We start from the raw sequence: 18018 nt of genomic DNA on the forward strand, positions 1-18018 counted from the left end.
TGGCAATCTATCAAAAGCACTTATATGCATCCCCCCTTGTCCAATACATTTGTCACCTTGTTACAGTACATAAACAAGTTGGTAAAACATAACCTTCCCTTAACAAACCCATGCTGACAAGCACAGAGAATATTGCTGTTATTAACCCACTTTAGTATCCTAGCTCTCACAAGCCTCTCCAATACCTTAACTACAACTCGAGATAATGCTGATTGGCCTATAATTTATAGGCTTGGCCTTATCACCACCACCACCACCACCACCACCACCTTTATGAAGTGGAACAATTTTACCTTCCTTCCACTCCTTTGGGACTTCAGCTGTTGCAAGATTCTTGTTAAATATATATATATATATATATATATATATATATTGCCTTATCATATCATATTGCCTTGACACTTAGCTTACTTAACACTTCATATACCTCTTCCTTGCTCAGCAGTAAGTCTTCTCTCATATCGTTCTCTACACTTGAGCTTCTAATTTCACACTAAGGATGAAACACCCCTCTGATGAACTACTCATCGATACCCTGACTATGTCCTCTGCAGCAATTACATCATCTCACATTTTTCCATCTTACGTATCGAAAAAACACCCTAGGGATTTTCTTGGCACTGATTTGCTAATTTCTGCTCTTACTGCACTTTTGCTTCCTTATCAATTGAGTCACCCTTCCGGTCTCTTTATACTCTTCATGCAACTGATTATTATAATTATTCATCTAGCCTCCAAAGTGCCTTCTTCTTCAGATTTCATGCTCAGTCTCCTCATTTATCCATTTGACATCCTTTTAGTAGCAATGAATAGAAATTATAAGGGGGCAGCTACCAGCCCGGCAAACCAAGGTGGTGTCTCTTGGCACAGAGAGGAAAAGAAGGTATACATTGGAATGGATACAATATCGGGAAATAAGGATGCTTCAAGGGCTGATGTTCCTCCCGATCAAACCTCTAAAAGTGACTTAAAACAAGCTATAAACAAACTGAAAATGAAAGATCGTCAGAGAATCAAAATTGCAACGTGGAATGTGAGAACAATGAGCAGATGTGGAAAATTAGAAAATCTCAAACAAGAAATGGACAAAGGAAAAATTGATATCATAGGGCTCTGTGAAGTCAGATGGGAAGAAATAGGTGATTTTTATAGTGACGAAGTAAGAGTAGTTTACTCAGGTGGAGATAAAAAGGAGTTACACTTGTTTTTAATAAAAGAACAGCAAAGAACATCATTAGCATAAACTGTCTGAATGAAAGGATTATGATGGTAAAATTGAAGCCTTAACCAGTGGACATAACAATAATGCAGGTATATGTGCCAACAAGTGACCATTCAGATGCGGAAATGTACGAACAATTACAAGAACTAATTAAAGTAGAAAAAAGAAAAGACTATATGATTATAATGGGAGATTGGAATGGAGTTGTAGGAGAAGGGAATGGGAGTGTAGTAGGAGGATACGGACTAGGTAATAGAAATGAGAGAGGGGAAAAGTTAGTGGAATTCTGTAAAGAAAATAAGCTAATAATTACGAATACTTGGTTTAAAAAATCTAAGAGAAGACTATACACAAGGAAAAAACCAGGAGATATGGAAAGGTATCAAAATGATTACATTATAGTAAAGCAAAGATACAAGAATAGTGTAAAAAATGCCTGCACATATCCTGGAGCTGATATTTACTCTGACCACAATCTACTAAGCTGTGAAAAGGAAAAAAATGGAACTTAGAGAAATTAAAAAATACCAAGGAATTTGGAAATAGATTGGAGAAAGAATTAGAGGAAACAAGTTTTGTCAAAACTGAAGATCCAGAAAAGAAATGGGAATAAGTTAAAGAGAAAATAAAGAAGATTGCAGAAGAAGAAATTGGATATGTAAGAGCTAAAAGAATAAAAAAACCTTGGATAACTAATGAGATGATTTCTCTAATGGAAGAAAGAAGGAAATGGAAAAATAAAGACACCCCAGAAGGGAAAATACAATATAGAACCTTCAATGACAAATTGAGAAGGGAAGCAGAAAGAAGTAGAGAAGATTGGCTTAAAAAACAATGTGAAGAAACGGAAAATTATGAGAGAGTGGGAAGGTATGATCTTTTATATGAAAAAGCAAGAAGCATGAATCACAAGAGAAATGGAATTCGAGCTAGAGGTATAGAAAATAAGAATGGAGAAATCATAACTGAAGAAGATAAAATCATAATGAGATGGAAGGAATACATTGAAGATCTATATGACAAGGGAAAATACAATATAGAGGAAACTAGACCAAATGAGTTGCCATTAGAAGATATAAAGAAGGGGTAAATGAAGATGATCTAAGCCCAGAGATTTTGAAGACAGAAGTAGAAATGGCCATTAAAGAATTAAAATGCGGAAAGGCAGAAGGAATAGATGAAATACCTACAGAATTCCTGAAACAACTTCAAAAGAATGGAACTGAAGAAATAACCAAAATAATAAATTTAATTTGTAACAAAGGAGAACTACCAAAAGATTTTATGATCATAATATTTATACCTATACCAAAGAAAAGTAATGCAGTGAACTGCAAGGATTTTAGAAAAATAAAATAACTGATGATATACAATTTAGAAAAATAAAATAACTGATGATATAACTGATGATATGTTTGCATAATTTCCCATACATCAAAAATACTTATGAGAATCTTAACACGAAGAATTGCATCTAAAGTGGAAGAATTTCTTGGAGATCAGTTTGGTTTCAGGAAGGGTAGGGGAACAAGAGATGCGGTTGGACTGTTAAGAATAGTAAGTGAAAGAAGGCTGGAAGTGAATAAAGAAGTTAATATCTGTTATATAGATTTTGAAAAAGCTTTTGACTTTGTAAAATGGGATAAGATGGTGGAAGTAATGGAAAAGATTGGTATTGATTGGAAAGACAGAAGGCTAATTATTTCACTATATATGGGACAAACTGCCATGGTGAGAGACATATATGGTACAACAGAACCAGGTATCATTGGAAAAGGAGTAAGACAAGGCTGATCTCTGTCACCAATTTTGTTTAACATGTATTCCGAATATTCCGAAGCAAGGTTAAAAGAAGCACTGGAGAATTCAGAAGAAGGAATAAAGATCGGAGGTAGACAGATATTTGCAATAAGATACGCAGATGACAAAGCATTACGATCAAATACTGAAACATCTGTTGAACAGATTACTGGAATCCTGTATCAATTATGGAATGAAACATCAGAAAAACAAAGGTAATGAAAATAGCAAGGAAAGAGGCAAATCAGAATAAATGGGGAAAAACTGAATCAAGTAAAGACATTTAAATATCTAGGAAGTGTTATTAGCAGTGATAGAAGATGAAAAGTGACATAAAAGCAAGAATAGCAATGGGAAGAGATGCCTTTAATAGAAAATGGAATTTATTCAGAAGTAAAATTGATAGAAACCTAAAGAAAAGACTAATAAAATGTTATGTGTGGAGTGTTGCCCTCTATGCGTCTGAAAAACTTGGACATTGAAGAAAGAAGAAATTAAGATTTTGAAAAGCTTTGAGATGTGGATTTGGAGAAGGATGGAAAAAATCAAATGGACAGATAAAATAACTAATGAATAGGTCTTAAAAAGTGTAGAAGAAGAAAGAAGTCTGTTAAAGAGGATAAAAAGAAGAAAGGGAAAATGGATAGGACTTATTCTGAGATGGAGTGGAATCATCAGAGATGCCATCGAAGGAAAAATATACGGAAAAAGACCCAGAGTAAGAGAAAGGAAAACAATGCTAGATGACATGCTGAATGGAGACAGGTACACAACCTTGAAAGAGAAGGCTCAGAACAGAAGAGAGTGGAAGGAAAGTTTCTGCTACTAAAAGAAGAACCTGCCCAATTGCAGAATACTCAAGAAGAAGAAGATTTGACCTTCGGAATGCATGCACACCTTGATGCTGTTAAGTATCTCCTTATCAGTTTCCAAATAGTATTTATTTCTTTTCTGCTCAACTCCTCATTCGATGCTATAGCTCCAAGCTGTCCTCTAAGCTCCTAAGTTTCTAAGTTTGCTGGCTTGGTTGGCTGAGTAGTTAGCGTACCTGCTCTCCAATGAACAGGTCACAGGTTCGAATCCTGCCATGGGCATGGATACTTGTGATTGTCTTTAGGTGGGAGATGAATTTTACTGTCTGGTGTGAGACCACTGTCCCACTTATTGGAGGCAAAAATTGCAAAAAATATATAAAACTGATAAAAAATGGGACAAAATCCTTAGTCCACTCACAGTACAAATGTGCTACAAGCTTACTAATTGTCTTTTGTGAATGGAAATTATCCATCTATATGTTCACTCGGCATCCACAGATGCCATATGGTCACTCAGATGCTCAGAAAAAAAAACTGGATGAGTAACATGATTAAGCATGAGCCACCAGCAGCGTAAAGAGCAGTACAAGGCATGGGCAAGAAAGGTGACCAGTATAATTAAGGAAAAAACAACCAATTTTTATTGCAAATTAACTAAAGCATGACAAATAAAATCCCAAAGAGAGCTTTCAGTATGTAGTAGAAAGTAAAAGGAAGAATGATGATAACTTTATTGAATGCTGATAAGAAAAGTGACAGAAGCAGAAGAAATGTATGAATTACTAAGCAATTATTTTACTAAGGCATAACATAATTTTTCTCTAGGAAACTCAGGTTTTTCATCCCACGTACAGACAAATCAGCCATCAGAACATAAGTATTGGAAACTGGGCTGCATTAGTATTGGAAAAATTACTTCTTTCAGCACTGAATGTCTACCAGGAGATAAGCTATAATCTCTAATTGGTTGCATTTAGAAGAGGTATAATAAGTAGCATGAGGATAATGGTTAGTGCAAGCTACTAATGATTAATTTTTCAGACTTAATGATTCCCAAAAAATAATAACTGCATTTTTTTTGCACATGGCATAAAATACAGAAGAAAAAATAAAATAAACATCTACATTTCAGTGTCATTTCTCACCTGGAGGAGAGGGATTGTTTTGACCTTTTTCTCCAATTCTCTTACCCTTGGAATACTTGTGGCCACTTTTTCACGTATATTTGTTAACGAATTTGGACAACAATGTATACCACCACTACTACTGCTTTGATTGCTTCCAATACTAATGCAGTCCACTGGATCTGGTGTTTGGGATGCATCTAAATCATGACAATTATTCTGAAAACAAAAAACATTAATTAAGGTTATGAAGTTATTAATATTATATTGAAAAAATACTAATTTACAAACTATACTACACAGAGATATGGCTATACTGAAATAGAGAAGATAATTTTGACGGATTGAATATGCTATTTTGAAATATTCATAATTATACATATATATTTATAAAAATACTTATTCTATATTTCTGAATTCTATAAGAATGACATATCTATAATAAGCAGCCTGGTTGTCCAAGTGGATAATGTTTCCATTCTCAAGCTACAAAGCTTGTGTTTAAATAATATGGACATTCAAACACAAACCAGCTGGTCTGGTTGGCCGAGTGGACAGCGTATCCGCTCTCCAGCCAAAAGGCTGCGGGTTCAAATCCCGCCATGGGCATGGATGTTTGTGATTGTCTGCAGTAGATGCCGTTGGTGTAGTTGAGGTAAGTTGACGATTTAATGGTGGAGACAGAGTTGTAGAGCCCTCCCTCGATGAGTCCTTTGACTCCCTGGAGGTGTCAAATAATAATAATATAACAATATAATATGGACATTAATGTTTGTGACTGTCTTTAGAAAGATGATTTTCGCTGCCTCATATAAGAACACCATTCTGCTTATTTATAGGAGACCTGAAGAGGCATGTTAAAGTTCTATGTTTGAACTTTAAAGCAAGGTTTCTTGATTATCTAACCCTTAATAACTAATATTTAAGGAATTGACAGCGTATACTAGAAATATAGATTAAATAAACTTTAATATATACTTTCCGATATTTTGGCGAACGTCACGTTGCCATCTTCTTGGGAACTTACTACAAAGACACGTGCACACAAGTACTAATAACAGCAAATGAGACTGAAGCTAGGAAGCTAACGTTTTCCTAAAGTCCTGATGGTGCCCCCTGGCGGGCTATATTGGTAGTTCTTGGCCTTTGGGCTGAAGTTCTTCTGATAAAAGTTTCCCAAATTTAGGGCAGTCTCATGCATCCAAATTTGTTGAGGTTTGGCATGTTCCTAAGGGCCGAGGCTGATTCCATGAATAGTCTTTCATACTTGAACTTGCTGCGGTGTATTACTGTGGCTTTCTTCCATCTTATTCTGTGGCGAGTATCCAGAGCGTGGTCTGCAAGCCCAGAGTGGCTGTACTGGTGAAATCGGATGTAATCCTTGTGTTCTGAGATTCTGATATTTGCTGTCCTGCCTGTTTGTCCAAAGTAGGACAGTTTACAGCTGCAAGGGACCTGGTATACACCAGGTAGGTCTAGGGGAAGTGGTTGGTCTTTGGTGGAGTGGATAAGGGATGCCAGTTTTCTATGTGGTCTGTAACAAGTGGTCAAGTCATGTTTTTTTAAGATTTTATTGATTTTTTCCGAGGTGCCTCGGATGTAGGGAATGGTGATGGATTTAGAGTAATCTTTTTTGTGAAGGGGAGGGGGTGGTGGGTTGTGGATAACTGGGTTAAGTATTTTTTGGATTTTTTGGAGGGGGTAGCCGTTAGCTGAGAAAGTGACACGGATGTGATTTAGTTCAGTGGTTAGGGCTTGATCATTAGAACAGATTATTTTTGCCCTGTTGAATAATGTTTTAATAACTCCATATTGTTGTGAGGGGGGGTAGTGGGATTGTTGGTGAATGTATCTGCCTGTATGGGTGGGTTTTCTATAAACTGAGAAAACCAAAGTACCATCAGGTTGGCAGGTGACTAGTGTGTCCAGGAAGGGGAGGCTATTGTTTTCCTCTTTTTCCAGGGTGAATTTGATTCTAGGGTGTTGGTGTGTTCAAGTGTGTTAGGAAGGAGGGGAGTGAATCCGGACCATGTGGCCAAATAGCGAAAACATCATCAATGTAGCGAAGCCATATGGTAGGTTTTTGTGGGGCTGAGTTTATGGCTTTCTCTTCAAACGTCTTCATGAAGAAGTTGGCCAAGGGTGGGAAAAGTGGTGAACCCATGGCTGTCCCCTCTATCTGTTTGTAGAATTTTTCCTGCCAAACGAAATAGCCTGAGTTCATTGTAAACTGAAATAGCACTGAGATATCGGGAGGAAATTTAGCTTGGATCAGCTCTTAGGTTTCTTTGAGGGGGACATTCGTGAATAGGGAGGAGACATCAAAACTGACCATTATGTCATTATGTTGGAGTGTAAGGTTTTCTATACTAGCTTTGAAGTGGGCTGAGTTTTTTATGTGTGATGGTGTATTGCCAGTATAGTGTGAGAGCGCTTTGGCTAAATGCTTGGCTAGTTTGTAAGTGGGGGAATCAATGCCATCCACTATGGGACGTAATGGCACATTTTCTTTGTGTATTTTTGGGAGCCCATATATGCGGGGGGGTCTAGAGTTATAGGGTTTTAGTCTGTTGATAATCTCCACAGGCCAAGAAGTGACCTTCTTAAGGAGCCTATGGAGTTTTCTAATTTGTGAGTTGGTGGGATTGTAATCAATGGGGAGGTAAGTGGAACGATCTACTCCAACTTCTTCATGGAGACGTTTGAAGAGAAAGCCATAAACTCAGCCCCATAAAAACCTACCATATGGCTTCGCTACGTTGATGATGTTTTCGCTATTTGGCCACATGGCCCGGATTCACTCCTCTCCTTCCTAACACACTTGAACAACCAACACCCTAGAATCAAATTCACCCTGGAAAAAGAGGAAAACAATAACCTCCCCTTCCTAGACACACTAGTCACCCGCCAACCTGATGGAACCTTGGTTTTCTCAGTTTATAGAAAACCCACCCATACAGGCAGATACATTCACCAACAATCCCACTACCCCCCTCACAACAATATGGAGTTATTAAAACATTATTCAACAGGGCAAAAATAATCTGTTCTAATGATCAAGCCCTAACCACTGAACTAAATCACATCCGTGACACTTTCTCAGCTAACAGCTACCCCCTCCAAAAAATCCAAAAAATACTTAACCCAGTTATCCACAACCCACCACCCCCTCCCCTTCACAAAAAAGATTACTCTAAATCCATCACCATTCCCTACATCCGAGGCACTTCGGAAAAAATCAATAAAATCTTAAAAAAACATGACTTGACCACTTGTTACAGACCACATAGAAAACTGGCATCCCTTATCCGCTCCACCAAAGACCAACCACTTCCCCTAGACCTACCTGGTGTATACCAGGTCCCTTGCAGCTGTAAACTGTCCTACTTTGGACAAACAGGCAGAACAGCAAATATCAGAATCTCAGAACACAAGGATTACATCCGATTTCACCAGTACAGCCACTCTGGGCTTGCAGGCCACGCTCTGGATACTCGCCACAGAATAAGATGGAAGAAAGCCACAGTAATACACCGCAGCAAGTTCAAGTATGAAAGACTATTCATGGAATCAGCCTCGGCCCTTAGGAACATGCCAAACCTCAACAAATTTGGATGCATGAGACTGCCCCAAATTTGGGAAACTTTTATCAGAAGAACTTCAGCCCAAAGGCCAAGAACTACCAATATAGCCCGCCAGGGGGCACCATCAGGACTTTAGGAAAACGTTAGCTTCCTAGCTTCAGTCTCATTTGCTGTTATTAGTACTTGTGTGCACGTGTCTTTGTAGTAAGTTCCCAAGAAGATGGCAATGACGTTCGCCGAAATATCGGAAAGTATATATTAAAGTTTATTTAATCTATATTTCTAGTATACGCTGTCAATTCCTTAAATATTAGTTATCATGTTTAACCAGCGTATAAGCCTCTCAACAAGAATATCTAACCCTTAGCCCACCCACAAGGTACAATAGAGTTGCAACTTTTTTGTGGGTGGAATTCCACATTAAAAAAATCCATAAGGTGTAGGTCAGGATGATAATGAAGAGGGAGCCATGCAAAATCCTAGAGAATTCTATAGTTATCACTAGTAGAAGAAATGGCAAGCATGGCAAACTGACTTCAGTTGATGAACAAAACATAAGAATGACATACATAGAAAATATATAGAAATTCTCTATATATATACGCTTAGTGTAGTGCAGATGGGAACAGCAGTACAACCGAGACGAAACAAAAGACTGGCAATTCATGAATGTGTAGGATGTGGAATTTGAAGTAAGCTCGATGTTAATCAGGGTGTGGGACTGGATGGGATATCACCATGCATGTTAAGGGAATGTGCAAAAGACAACATTACCTTTGACTCAGTTGTTTAGCAAGTCTGTCAACAAAAACAGCCTGAAGAGTGAAAGGAAGGAAGAAAAAATAGTGCCAATGAATAAGGGAGCATCCTAGTCAGTGGTGGCAGCTTATATATCAGACATGGTGATAAAAGTGTTAGAAATGTTACAGAGAGAATAGAAAACTGGATTGATGTGAATAGGATTCTTTTTGAAAGGGTAAATGGATTAAGAGGAGTGGTCTTATTTAACTTAGTAACATTTCTTAATAGAGTGGCAAATGTATTGGACAGAGCAAAGGCTTTTATGGAAATTTTGTATATTTTTTCAAAAGTATTTGACAGAATTACATATGACACATTATTGTTGAAATCAAAACGAATGGGGATGGATAGTCAATTGGTAGCGTAGATGCAGGAATGGCTGGCTGATAGAAAGAACAAATTGTGCATATGAGGATGTCTCAAAATGAAGTGTAACAATGGATTCTGTTCTGGGCCTGCTGTTTCAATTTATCTACTGATAATAATAGATCAAAGTTTCAGAGAGGATATTCAGACACTTTGTACAGAGATGAAATGAGATGTATTGTACTGCACTGGCAGAACTTTGCTTCCGTGTGGACAATGGACAACGAGAGAGAGAGAGAGAGAGAGAGAGAGAGAGAGAGAGAGAGAGAGAGATGGTTGCCAGTTCATTGTGGCAAAGCATAAGTTAATGAATTGTGGTCTGAAAAGATTATAAGCATGTATGACACTGATTGACCTGTAATGCAAGATATTGATGATGCCACAGATTCAGAATAATGGTGGATAGGAAGTTTGAAGTTTAGATGACATACCAAAAAAGCAGACAAAATAGCAAAAAATATCACCTCAAGGTTTTAAAAATGCCAGTGTCAATAAGGAAGTCATTATTATTGACCCTCCCTACAACGGTCACTACCTTCATATTCAGACTTTAAAAAAAAGTACTATCTGCTTATCGGTGACAAGTAAGAATTTTTGGTTGCTAAGTAAAAAAAATAAGAAGAGTTTCAGTTTAAGTTATTGAAGATCATAAAGCAGATTGTAAAAAAAAAAATGTAAATAAGAATGTAGTTGTAATATTGAGAGAAGAGAAAGAAAAAGGATTTATTATTATTATTATTATTCTTACATCAAGACCTCATGGAGTCAAAGACTCACCTGGGAGGTCCTTTTATCACACACACATCTCATCATACCGTGTCTTAAACACACTCAAACTCCCTGCAGACACCACACTCTCAGGCAAGGCATTCCAATCATTCACAACTCTGCACGAAAAAAACCTGCCTCTCACACCCTCTTTATACAGTTTCCAGGGATGACGTCTAGTTCTCCCCTGATCTCCCACTATTCTCTGTAGAACGTCTCCATGATTGATCTTATAACAACCCCTTACCAACTTGTAGGTATCTCTATCATATCTCCCCTCTTCCTCCTGTCCACCAGACTCTGCAAATTACATCTTCTCAATCTTTTCTCATACTCGACATTCCAGAGGTCAGAAACTACCTTAGTCAGTCGCCTTTGGACCCTTTCCATCATCTTCTCATCCTTCTGAAAACCCAGTGATCAAATCTGAGCACAAATAGTCCATGTGTGGCCTAATCAAAGTCTTATATAACAGAACAAGAATCTCCCTATTTCTACACGTCAGTGTCCTCCGCATCATTCCCAGAAGCCTTTGTGTTGTCTTCACAATTTTGGCTATGTGTCCCCTAAATTTTAGATCCTTATCCACTATCACCCCCAGATCTCTTATTTCCTCTACTTCCAACAATATATTCTCACCAAGCATAAATTCTGCATCCCATCTTTGTTTTCCAAATTTTAAAACCTTACATTTTGCAACATTGAACTCACATCCCCATTTGCTTGCCCAATCAATCAATTTATTCAAGTCTTCTTGCAAGGCCACAACATCTCCACTACTCTTTATGGTTTGTCCCAACTTTGCATCATCTGCAAACAACTGAATATCTCCATCCAAATCTTCGCCAATATCATTAATATACCAGTTAAATAGTAATGGCCCTAAAACAGACCCCTGAGGCACTCCACTAGTGATATTCCTTTTCCTGGATATCGCACCTCCATACACAACTTGTTGATACCTATCAGATAGCAAGTCTCCAATCCAATGCACTAATCTAATATCCAACCCCATCTGCTCTAGTTTGACTGTCAACTTATCATGAGGTACTCTATCAAAAGCCTTTGCAAAATCCAGGTATATTACTGTGTATCCTTCTCCTCTGTCCAAGGAAGCAGTCACTTTATTGTAATAAGTAAGTAGATTACTAAAACATGACCTCCCTTTAGCAAATCCAAGCTGTCCATCAAAGATAATACCATTGTTGTCAACCCAAGTCTGGATCCTAGTTCTCACAAGCTTCTCCAACATCTTAACCACAACACCTAACACACAGATAGGCCTATAGTTTGATGCTTGAGTTCGATCACCTTTATGAAGTGGCACAATCTTGCCCTCCTTCCACTCCTTAGGAACTTGACCAAGTGCAAGACTCGTATTAAAAAAATATGTCAAGGCAGGTGTCAACTCCCTGGCACATTCCTTCAGAATACACAGTGATATATTATCAAGTCCCACAGCCTTATTTACATCTAGTTTACTCAACTCCCCAAACACCTCTTGCTCACTTACAGTCAGTCTCTCCTCCCCATCATCAACTGCTCTTAATCTCTCCATGAAGTCACATTCACAAGATTGAAAGATCTTTATGAACTGCTCATTACATATCTCCATCACACATTCTGCAACAGCTGTCTTTATACCATTTTCTCCAATCAATGTCATCCTTCCATAATCATTCTTTCTTTTGCTGGCTACATATCGAAAGCTTCACAAAGATATGTGGTGGAAAAACAAAGAAGAAATCTCATTGTTATTTCATGTAAATTTGGATATTCATTTTTCATTCTTATCCAGAATTTCAAATTACTTATAGAATTAAAAGTACTTTCTAGTCCTTTGTTCGATGATAATTCAATAAGTTGAAGGGTTTCTTTATGGGAAAGTGCTGTCTCTTTATGTTCAACAAAGGGGTTCACAATCTGCATATTTTGCCTCCGGGGATCCTCACATTTGCGAAAATACTTTTCAAGCGACAACAACAACATCGTCAAGTGGGCTGCAATAATATCTGAAACTGAATTCTATGAAAAAAAATCATATGCTTCTGTAATACACTGAGTATGACTGAAACATTTCATTATTTCTTTCTGCAATTATATTAAGCCATAATTTGAGTTTCTTTTTGAATGATTCAATCTTGTTCCAAGTATAAAAAATGGGTATAATGGCTGCCCATTTTTTATCCTGGAAATAATGGGACAGGTCACTTTTCTTATCAATTAGAAACAGCTCAACTTCCTTTTCAGAGTTCAAATAACCTCTTGAGAACTTTACCACGGGACAGCCAACGAATGGAAAAGAAGATTTTGATGATCAGAGCCCATTTCATTGCGCAATGCTTTTAACAGTCTTTTATTTAAAGCACTGTTTTTAATATAATTAATAATTTTAACAGATTGAGACAGGACTTCATTAAGCTCAGGTGCCATATTTTTGGAGCCCAGGTTTTGCCTGTGAATGTAGCAATGGGTTGACAATGAGTTATTGCTTCATATCATTCATTTTAGTGACTAAACCTCTATTACTACCCAGAACTGGCGCTAGGGTCTTTGCCGCCAGCATGCAATTTCTATCTAAGCGCCCCTGTAATGATCCAGTCGTGTGTGTGTGGTTCTTTTACAATAATAAAAATTTTAATTATTTGAAATATCTTAAATAAATTTTGACAGAAAACAGCCACACATTGGTTAGCTAAATGTAACGAACCGGGGGTGTTGACTAGGCAGGATAATCGTTAAAAACTTGAATATTCAAAAAATTCTCAAAAGTTAAAGCAAATTTTGATAAAGCCACTTCACTTTAATCATTGAATATAATGATACAGGATTATAGCCTTCTCACTGACCCGAATTGCTAACAAAATTAAAATGAATTTTAATTAAAGTTAAATTTTGTTTGAACTAAAGTTTAAAAAATTCTTGCATTTTACAAGTTACTAAATTCTTAGTAACTTGTAAAAATTTTTTAATAATTCTTATAAGTGGAACTATCTTTTGGGAAAATAAAAGAAGCTCAAGATAGATGAGAAAAATAAGAAAAGAATTCAGAAATAATTAGAACATTTAATATAAGTATTCAAAAAATAACATCTTTACAGAATAACAGAAAATAAATTAAATTACATAAATATACTTGAAATTTTTTAAATTAAAATTTTAGGGTTTTTGAATTTCATATTCAAAAAATTAGAAATAATGATCTTAACGTCTAATTCCGCACATATAACATTTTCAAGCTATTAACGCCAAACTACAAGCCTTTTTTGTGACACACTTGTTCTTAAGTAGGTTTTAATCAATTTCAACTTGGAAAAGGAACGTTCACAGCTCAATACATTAGGGAAAAATTTAAATTAGTGGACACAATAAAATTAAGAATATCGAAAGGGTTTTGAATATTTAAATTATCTTTCCGAAAAATATCCCAGAAAGCACATAACACGTCATATAGTTCCATTGCATTTACGTCTTTATTGTCGCCGTCCTTCAAGAGAATCTCTAAATCGTCACAATTTTTTCGTAAATCTTCGTTATTAATTTGTAGTAATCTATACAAGAAATTGAAATTATCATAATCTGTTGTTAGTTGTTCAAAACATACTATTAACGAATACATTGCAATGTCTACAAGTGTATAAAACACATTCACTCTAAATTTATCTTCTGGCGATTGTGGTGTTTCGTCATGATGCTTGTAGTCAAATTATCATGTCTTCTTTCTTCGTAGAACTTCCGTAACAGTTTTAAATTCTTGTTCTCCATCCACATCTTTACTCAGTTCTTTTGCTGTTTTTAGAACTTCTTTAAAATTTGTATCTGATCAATACTCTTGTAAGAATATTTTTAAGTTTTTGATAGATTCTAGAGCAAGTGTAATGTTCATATTTTTGTCTTGAAGCATTGAAGCATTTTACTTACAGGGTTTATTCTGTTAAGTAAATCATGTCAAGTTATAAGAGAGAAAATAAATTTGTAGACCTTTATTTTAGCACATAATGGTTGTGCTTCATGCTGAGTTTCTTTATTAAAATTTTAATTATTTAAAATTTCAAAAAGTGCATCGTACTTTTCTCCTAACTGACATCGTGGAGGGCGGATTGCATTAATTTTACTTTCCCATCGTGTTTCTGATGGCTGTTTCAATGTTACATTTTTTGCGAACTTTAAAAGGATTGCCCAACGTTTGTAAGAGAATGAAAAGATATTGTATATTTCTTGAATAATTGCAAAGAAACTAATTGTATCTGCGTTCACTTTGGCTGCATCGTTAATGATTAAATTTAGAGTATGAGCAGCATATGGCATGTAAAAAGTTCGAGGAATTTTGTTCAAAAGCAAATTTTGGAGCCCATATTTTTCCCTTTCATATTTGCCCCATTGTCATATCCTTGACCTCGCATGTCTTCAATGGGAATGTTCCATTTTTCCAGTTGTTCCATTATTGTTGCACATAAACCACATCCTGTGGAATCTGATATATCTGCAAAACCTCTAAAAAGTTTTCCCTGATCTTGATAATTCCATTGTCACAGGAAACAAAGTGAATAATAATGGTAATTTGTTCTGTTTTACTTGCATCAGGTGTGCAGTCTAAAATTATGGAATAACATTTAGATTTTAGAATTGATAATAAAATTGTATCCCTGATTGCATTACTTAAAGTTTCCAATATTTCATTTTGACTGTCTTTACTCAAATAGTGTACTCTATTGTTTCGTTTTAGAGCCTTTTCAACATGATTTTCCATAACTGGATCAAACTTCGCAAACAGTTCGACTAATTTTAAAAAATTGCTGTTATTCCTTTCATATAATTTATCAGATGATCTGCAAAAAAGCTAAATTATGGCTACCAAGGAATTTTATAATTTCAATCAAGCATTCTAAAACACTCGTCCAATGTTTCTTTTCCATTTCATACATGCTTTGAGTCTGGCAATCAATAGTAGTTTTGTTTTTTAAATTTTTATCAAGTTCCTTCCATTTTAAGAAATTTTTCATGAGAGTTAAACTAGTCTCATGTCTATGTAAAGTTGTACTTACATTTCTCCAATCGTTATTAAAATAACCTTCTACAAGACTACTTGATTCAGTAGGTGTGAAAAGTCTGCAGCAAAAGCAAAAAAAAAGAATTTAAAGTTTCAGAATAAATGAGCCATGTTCTTGGTACGAGCTCCCTGTTTTCCATTTTTCTATTACATGTCGCCAAATTTACGACCATATGTATCTCTGGGATATATTATATTTTTCTTCTGAACAGGCCCCATTTCAATTAAAAAACTCGTAATTTTTCATCAATATTTCCCCATTCACCTGGATCTTCTAAATTTACAGAGACTAACAATGTGTTAGTTTTGTGGTAAACTATAACTAAATCTTCTCCTAACTGTTTTTCACTTAAATTATGCATCTTGTTATCTTGTTCAATAGGTGCAATAGTACTTTCTTGCAAACTGGATGATGCGTATGGTTCTTCAACTCTGATTTTTGATGTATCGAGTTGGTTACAATCTGCATCAGAATATTTTAATATTTTAACAAATTTATTAAGAGCCCCAGTTTGTTTCTTAATATCTGCTTCTTTCACAGCATGACGCTTATGATTTTGTACACCGGATAACTTTTTTTAAATTTTTGATTCTATTTCTATTTTATACTCACAAGAAATTATTACAGAACACGACACAGAGACGAAATAACAGTCTGTACTGCGCTACTGTCAGTAGCCTACTGAGGTGCGTACCATATGACTGGTTAACTAGCAACAAATGTTTTGTACAAAAATTCGATTCTGTGCATAAAAACCGTTCATCGTTTCACTTTAGATAGACATGCAGATACACAACATGCTGCAGGCAAGCATTTAGCCTGATCTCGCTGCAAAATTGTAAACAGCTGGCTGATCAAAGAGGCAGCAATATACAATTTTTTTAAATTTTTTATTCGGTGTATCCAGCCTTATTTATTTTAATATTGATCATTCTAAGAATTTTTTGTTTTTATGATAAAAATTGTGTTTCTTAAAAATGAACCTATGAATTGTGTCCCGCAGGCGGCACCCCTTCGTAGTGGCGCCCACATGCACCGCATGTCCGCCGCCCTGTTTGTACCTGTAAGACAGGCAGCACCATCAGTACAACTCCAATGCAATATTTCAATTCGAGACATCTCTCTTCAATGAAACCATTTAAAACTTTGAAAATTTCACTGTTGGTAGTGTGTGTGTAGGTAATTCAGAAACACTTAAAATGTCTTCCTTCATATACGATCAGTTGTACAATAAATATATCATACATACGTAAGTAAAATTCTGTTGTTTTGAATATCTCTAGATTTATCCAGTTGTAATGCAAACAATTTCGATTTTTAAATTTCTTCAATGAGTTGCATCTCTGTATCTTCTGCCATATCAGATATCCACCGCCTTTCAACTGTATCATTTGACAATAGGTTGTCTTTCATTTTACTTGCCGCAGACTGACCTAATACTTCATTACAAGCAGCAATCAAAGAAGGATTAATGAGTTCTTTGCCAATGGAATATGGTTTTTTTTACATTTAGCTATCTGTAATGATATTAAAAAGGATGCCATCAGAAGTGAAGTGTCAGTGGTTGAAGCTTATGGAATAATTTTCATTTCTATTTTAAGTGCATCTCTTTTACGCATAAAGAACTCAATGGGTTTGTTGAATAGATTGGAATATTTTGTGTTGAGAAGTTGCGATGGCTTCATAGCTTCATTTCTCAGAACAGTAGCACAAATGACACATTGAGGTCATAGCAATTGGTCAGTGTCAGGGCATTGTATGAAACCAAATTTTAAATAGCTGTCCATTTACTTATGAGTGAATATGAGATTTCTTAACACCAAAATTAAATAAAGTCCCTTGTCTCTTATTCATATTAAAATTTAAATCTGTAGGCCTATTACTTTTAAAAAATCACGGCACTTGGGTTTCAAAACAAGCATTTACACAATGCAATGCGAACTTGAGAAGAAACAGTATTCAGTATTACTACATTTGAGAACCAGACACAGGCTGCCTTGATCTTCAATTTCAGTGGAAAAAATTTCTTTATACTTCTTGCTGATTGTCACTGACATTTGCAACGCAGATGTTATTTCATTCAGTTTTGAGAACAGAGGATATGCCCATTGTTGCAACTGGCCTGCAGGCAATTTTTATGACCGGTCATAAACAGCGGTATTCCCTTTCCCAAATATTGAAAGATTTCAATGTCTGAAAATTCCCGATAATTCAGGAATACTTCCATGTTTGAAAATACGTGGCTTGGTCACTGACATTTGCTACACAGATGTTATTTAGGTGTTCTGGGTCTGAGCTTTTTGACACATTCATGAATATTATTCTTCTCAGAATATTTCCACTACAAATTATTTATTCATGAAAAATGCTTAGGAAACTAAAATGACAAATTTCAGGAGAACTTCTCGCAGCCCAGTATAATTGATGCCAGGGCCCAGTACCAGATCGTGGCCCAGTGATTGAGGAACACTGCTCTACAGAGACGTG

The 18018-nt window shown here is 36.0% G+C and overlaps 1 protein-coding gene across 5 annotated transcripts in view; it reads right to left on the reverse strand.

Annotated features, from left to right (window-relative positions):
* Nucleotides 1–18018, reverse strand: part of LOC150108537 (uncharacterized) — a 284792-nt gene that overhangs the window by 167666 nt on the left and 99108 nt on the right. For all 5 annotated transcript variants that reach the window (XM_090415967.1, XM_090415968.1, XM_090415966.1 and 2 more), the window contains one exon: nt 4983–5180. In XM_090415967.1, coding sequence (XP_090272093.1) covers nt 4983–5180 — 198 coding nt within the window. The remainder of the gene's footprint in view (nt 1–4982; nt 5181–18018) is intronic.

This window comes from Typopeltis vanoorti, chromosome 3 (assembly GCF_054136105.1).
Source record: "Typopeltis vanoorti isolate ZY-2024b chromosome 3, IOZ_Tvanoo_1.0, whole genome shotgun sequence".
In the NCBI taxonomy this organism is placed as follows: Eukaryota; Metazoa; Arthropoda; class Arachnida; order Uropygi; family Thelyphonidae; genus Typopeltis; species Typopeltis vanoorti.